The sequence below is a fragment of the Cebus imitator genome, unplaced genomic scaffold (assembly GCF_001604975.1).
Source record: "Cebus imitator isolate Cc_AM_T3 unplaced genomic scaffold, Cebus_imitator-1.0 Scaffold575, whole genome shotgun sequence".
NCBI classification, from domain to species: domain Eukaryota; kingdom Metazoa; phylum Chordata; class Mammalia; order Primates; family Cebidae; genus Cebus; species Cebus imitator.
Window position 1 is genome coordinate 377,483 of NW_016107890.1, and position 6,766 is coordinate 384,248.

The 6,766-nt window shown below is 35.3% G+C and overlaps 1 protein-coding gene across 3 annotated transcripts in view; it reads right to left on the bottom strand.

Moving 5' to 3' along the window:
* Positions 1–6,766, bottom strand: part of METAP1 (methionyl aminopeptidase 1) — a 53,075-nt gene that overhangs the window by 17,599 nt on the left and 28,710 nt on the right. For all 3 annotated transcript variants that reach the window (XM_017516191.2, XM_017516190.2, XM_017516192.2), the window contains exons 6-8: positions 6,310–6,393; positions 3,655–3,793; positions 1,771–1,902 (exon numbers count right to left, since the gene is read on the bottom strand). In XM_017516191.2, the coding sequence (XP_017371680.1) occupies positions 1,771–1,902; positions 3,655–3,793; positions 6,310–6,393 (355 nt within the window). The remainder of the gene's footprint in view (positions 1–1,770; positions 1,903–3,654; positions 3,794–6,309; positions 6,394–6,766) is intronic.

The window sequence follows — 6,766 nt, forward strand, 5'->3', positions numbered from 1 at the left end:
AATCAACAATCTGGGCAGGGATGGTGGCTCACGCCTGTAATCCCAGCACTTTGGGAGCCACGGCAGGCAGATCACAAGGTCAACAGATCAAGACCATCCTGGTGAACATGGTGAAACACGTCTTTACTAAAAATACAAAAATTAGTTGGGCATGGTGGGGCGTGCCTGGAGAGCCAGCTACTTGGGAGGCTGAGGCAGGAGAATCACTTGAACCCGGGAGGTGGAGGTTGCAGTGAGCTGAGATTGCATCACTGCACTCCAGCCCGGTGAGAGCCTGACAGAGGGAGACTCCGATTTAAAAAAGTAAATTAATTAATTAATTAAAATAATCAACAGTGAATAAGTTTTAAATTTTTCACCTATTGATACATAAAAATATATTCCTTCATTTCCATTCCTCCAACTTGAGTAAAAATTTCATCTCCCATACACATTAAAGAATGCAATAAAAACAATTTTTAAAAACTGGATCAATGTTATTAGAGATAACTGTGTATTTGTCTAAGAACTCAGTCCTATTCGCTGTTCTGTTGATGACATCAAGATTTGGGGGAATTGGGGAGGGTTGTAGATAGTACACTGGATAATAAAGTTCAAATGATAAGGATTAACTAGAAAGCTGTTTGCCCATTTATTAACAGTTTGTTAACAACTCCAACAAGATGCTGTTAAAAGCTTTCCTTTTCTTCTTTTTTTTTTTTCTGAGATGGAGTCCACTCTGTCATCCAAGCTGGAGTGCAGTGGCGTGATCCACTTCCTGGGTTCAAGCAACACTCCTGCCTCAGCCTCCAAAGTAGCTAGGATTACAGGCGCACACCACCACGCCCAGCTAATTTTTGTATTTTTCATAGAGACAGTTTAACCATGTGGGCCAGGCTGGTCTCGAACTCCTGACCACAGGTGATCCACCTGCTTCGGCCTCCCAAAGTGCTGGAATTACAGGCGTGAGCCACCTCGCCCAGCCCCTTTCCTTCTCTTATCCCCATAAGATACTGATTAAACAAAAAAGCCTGGATAAGTTGTTTATATGTACAAAGATAGCCTGAGAAAATCCTCCAGAAATACACCCCAACCCATTGGTACAATAGCAAGAAATCTGGAAATCACCAAAATCCAACAGAATAGTTATAGACATTTTAATACTACAGAATATAATACACAGCCATTAAAAGAATGAGATAAATCTATGTCTGTAGGTAATATGCTAACTTGAGAAGATCAGTTGAAAAAACAGGCCAGTTACACATTACAAATATTATGATTCCATTTAACCTAATTAATACATACACATACATGTGTGCATTAATTCAAAGGAGAGAGAAAAAACCTAAATGGTACAGTGGATGTCTCTAGAGAAAACAGAGAAATATTAAAGAGGGGAGGCAAGTATAAAGTAGAATCACATTTTTCACTCACAATCTTCAGTTTTAATTTTTTATAAGGAAAACATAATATTTATGTAGTTGAATTTTAAAAATAGAGTAAAAGTTGCACTAAAAAACCATCTTCACAGTCCTCCTCATTTATCAGGCAAAGAAAAGGAAGATAAATCACAGAAGAAACAAAAAGTACTAACTATTCATCTGGTCTACCACCACCAAAGGATTCCCAAATCACCCTTTCATCCATTACTGCTAATGGCCAAAACTACCTCAAGTTGAATGGGGGCAAACCTGGAAGGTACAAGGAATGCACAGAGCTGCAGCACCTAGTCATTCCTGGCCCATCAACACATAGGACTGCCAACAGGTGCCCAACGCTGAGGCTGACCTGAGTCGATGGCTTGCATCAGGCACTCATACGTGGTCTGAACAAGTTTCCGTGCTCCATCATCCACATCTCCAACAAAAAATGTCTCATTCAGGTCCCCATGATAACCATTGCGATATAGAGTGATGTCCACTGCAAGAGAATGTGCAAATATAAAGACCTTATATTTTCATTTCAAAATTCAAGTGTTTGTCCAACATGACAGCATCTAGCAGTTTAATGAAACAGATAACTTCCGTATTCTCAAGTTAGACATCAATGGATAGTTGTCGTCCAACAGAAGCTCCCTGAGTGTGATGTAACTGAACACACTGTGCAGAGCGGGAATATGGCCCATGGAACATGAAACAGATGGGGGTTTTTATAATCACAGAAAAATGTATGTGGGATACAATCATGCAAGATAAATTACCAGAGTTAACATTAAATTGAAGACTTTGCTACATTATAACATTAAATACAAAATACCATTTTCATTTATCTTCTACAAGTTCCCTACTCCTGCTAAAGAAAAATAGAAATTTACACAGTTCTACACCTGCTTTTTAAAAACTCATTTGCTTTTCACTTATTTGTGGGTATTCATCCTTCTCTTTGGCCCCATGTTTAAGAATACAGATTACTATTGTACCATTATAATCTACCTAGGGAGCACACTGAGTATTTTTAAACCATATATTTCAATCAACCTGTAACATCACAATACAGATATTTTGGTTCTAGTGCAACACATACATTCCTGAAAAACCTTATACATTCTGCAGATAATAAAAATAACAGGGTTTATATAAAAAATAGGGTTGGCCTCAAAACCTATGGAACTTCATGAACAGATAGCCTAACTGAAGCAGTAGCAATTCTAATAAAAACAGTGTCACAGTTAAATTTCAGCTATCGTTCACAGCTAGCATCACAATCAATTATCTGCAGCCTCTAACACTTGGGCTCATGCTACCTCATTTGATACGTAGGTCCTTTAAGTTATCTTATTAACAAAGAGTGTAATTTCATCAATATTCAAATACCATCTAGGCCTGACGTAGTGGCTCATGCCTAGAATCCCAAGAATCTGGGAGACCAAAGTGGGCAGATTGCTTGAGTTCAGGAGTTTGAGACCAGCCTGGGCAACATGGCAAAACCCCATCTCTACAAAAAATACAAAAAATGAGCTGGGAATGGTAGCAAAAGCCTGTAGTCTCAGCTACTTCTGAGGTGGGTGGATCACCTGAGCAAGGGAAGTCAAGGCTGCAGTGAGCCATGATGGCACCACTGTACTCCAGCCTGGGTGACAGTGAGACCCTGTCTCCAAAAAAAATAAAACACAAAACAAAAACAAATATCATCAGAAAAGTCTTCGTTAATGTCTTTTAAGCTACTTCCTCTACTCTCTATACTTGTAGCTTCCCAAGGTAGCTTAATATAGGGGGCCTTTAAAGCTACTTTCACTCAAGTAAGGCACTTCTGCAAGATTTTCAGCTTTCTCTTTAGGTCTTCATATATTACTAACGGTTTTCCTTTATCTATAACAAAGCCTGCCCTGGTCTCTTCAAAGAAGAGAAGTGAACTTCTAGTGGAAAACAACTAGACTCCACATCACTTCCACATTTCACTGACATCTTTGACTTACCTACCAATCACATATGAGATAAGGATTAAAGAAATACACACTGCACCAAACACATCACACCAGAAGTATTTTAAAAGCAACATGCACAAAACCATAAGAAAGCTTTCCATAGATTTAAGAGTTAGAGTGATACTGAATTTTAAACAGGAAAATGTCTAAGTTCAGGAAGCAAGTCAAGAAAACATAAGTCACCGTCAGATTCCCCAAGCTTTGTTGTTTCTTTGCCCACAGTAATGAAAGTAACATATTTTTCTTACCATTAACAATGTCACCTTCTTGTAAGGGCCGTCTGTCTGGTATTCCATGGCAAATGACTTCATTCACTGAGGTACAACAAGACTTTGGGAAATTATAATAATTCAAGGGAGAAGGGTAGCAATTTCTTGCAATACATGCCTATAATAAACACATAAAAAATAAATTGGGATATACAAAAGAAAAAACTCTGTATGAAATGAATCAGATTTTAAAATTTGAAAAATGTGAAAAAAGTTGTACACATGCCACTATAAAGACCTTAAAATTTTATTTTAGGAACAATAGTGAATATTATCTTAAACAATATACAACAGGGTTTGTGCCAGTCAGATACACATATACAAACCAGTTTACTGGTAACTGCACAAAGGAAAAGTAAAATTACATACAAGTATTCCTAATCCAAATATCTGAAATCCTCCAAAATCTGAAACTTTTTGAACACCAACAGGACACTCAAAGGAAAGCCCATTGGAGTATTCAGAATTTCAAATTTTGGAATTAGGGATGCTTAATCAGTTATGTATAATACAAATATCCCAAAATCCAAAAAAAAAAAAAAAAAAAAAAAAAAAAAAAAAAAAAAAAAANAAAAAAAAAAAAAAAAAAAAAAAAAAAAAAAAAAATCCAAAATGCAAAACACTTTTTGTCCAAAGCATTTCAGATAAGGGATACTCAATCTGCTATTACAAGTATACATAAATACTACCACATATGAAGATTTTACTTTAGAATTACTCTAGAATTAACTAGTCCTTATGAAAAATATGTTAAAGTAAAAATATAATATTTAAAGTCAATATTAACAAGCATTTTTGATGTAATTATAATTCTTATCTTGAAACAAACCTATATCCCTATGCCCCCAAAATAACTACTAGTATAATTAAGAAATAGTGGTCAGGCGCATTGACTCACACCTGTAATCCCAGAACTTTGGGAGGCAGAGGCGGGCAGATCACAAGGTCAGGAGTCCGAGACCAGCCTGACCAACATGGTGAAACCCCCGTCTCTACTAAAAATACAAAAATTAGCCGGGTATGGTGGTGTGCGCCTGTAATCCTGGCTACTCAGGAGGCTGAGGCAAGAAAATCACTTGAATCTGGGTGGCGAAAGTTGGGGTGAGCCGAGATAGCACCACTGCACTCGAGACTAGGTGACAGAGACTCCATCTCAAAAAAAAAAAAAAAAAAAAGAAAAAAGAAATGGTCAAGTACTTCCAGACATTTTAATAACCACATTCAATGGAACAACAAACGAACTTTTAGAGAAAAACATGATCTGCTTTTTCATAACAAGTCTTACTTTACTGGATGCTTTTACACAGTGGTAATCACAGCATACGTAATTTCTCTGTCCATCCCGCTCCAGAGTCTTCAGGCTAATATTTTTAATGGTTGCACAATATACTATTTGTAGAATATGTAGAATATACCAAGATTTTACTAGCAATTCCACTCTTACTGGAAATCTAAATTAATATGAAGTTTCCTCAACTAGCAAAAAAAAAATCTTACAACCTTTGTGGCTTTTCCACCATTTACGAATATACTTCTCTACTTCTCATAGCATTATATAGTTTAGAGTATATAGAATTAGACTTTCTAGATTGAAAATGCCAATTCCATCACTTACAAGTTGTGTAACCATGGACAATTTAATTAATTAACCTCTCTACTCCTCAGTTTCCTTACCTATAAAATGGAGATTACAATATTACCTACCCTCAAGAGGTTGTTGTTGAGATTAAATGAGTTAATGTAAAAGAAGCACCTGTACACCTGGCCTACAGAACATACTCAAAATGCTATTACTGCATACTGTACATCTTATACTAACACATGAAACAATACCCAAAAGTCAGGATTAGTAAGATTCTGAAAAAAAAATTTATAAACATTTTCATAACTCAATACACATCGTCAAATACTTTCAAAAGGGTTGTTCCAATTTACAATAACATCACCAAGCAGAAGAGAGAGCCAGTTTCATCATTCCACAAATCAATGGATATAAACATCTTTAAAATACTTACGAATTTACTAGGTCTTTATAATTTGCATTCGTTTACAAGAACACATTTTGATCTGTTTTCCATGTTATATTAATTATCACTCATCTTTTTTGATTTATTCATATAAGGTGTGCACTCATCTACTAAAGTCTTAAATTCTCTCTTTGATGGAAAATCTTCATTTTTTTAAAAAAAATCCCTATACTTACTACAGATATTTATCTGGACTGTTCATTGCCTTGATACTATAGATTTAAAAGGAAACATTTAACTAATCTAGCATCAGAAATGTTATTCTGTTTTTATTTCAGAATATTTGATGTCTGTAGTAGCAGGATTTATTTAAAGCAGATAAAAATCAATTATTTCATAAAAAGCTCAACTGAAATGCTTATTATAAATATCTTGTTTCAGAAACAAGATTTTTCAACCTTACCTCCAACCTTAATATCATAGATTCTTAAGAACAGGAAAACTGATCATGAATGTTTTCCGTATTTGAAAGAAAGCAAAAATTTGCTTCCAAATGAGCTTACCCAAGTTACTTTAGATACTCAGAACTGAAGTCTACTTAATGTTTAAGTTCAAAGCAACTAGTAACGTAACAAAATTTCTCAAAGTAAAAAAGTAAAGTTCTTACTAAGTGTACAGCGTGATCTATTTCTTCAGTAGTTACACCTGGTTTAATCATGCCAGCAGCAATATCCAAAACTTCTCTAGCAAGCTGTAAAAAAGGAATACTTAATACATTAAAAAAGACATAGAAATAGAAAGCTATACCCTTTCTACTGTTTGACTGTGGAAGATTGGTAAAAATGAATCTCCCCTTGAATATTACAATTTTAAAGAAAATATATAAATATATAATATGTAAATGTATAAAAAGACATGTAAATTTTATAAAAAACTGGGCTAATGAGCAAGCAGCAGTAAACCTGGCTGATTTCTATGTGAAAATATACATCCTAGGTAATCTAAACAATCATCAACTCATGGAGGTAGTCTTCTCTCATTTCTATAATGGGGATAAGTGGAGGAAAAGAAAAGAACAGATCCTGAATAGAACAGATTTTCTAGATCCTGTTTCTACAAAAAAA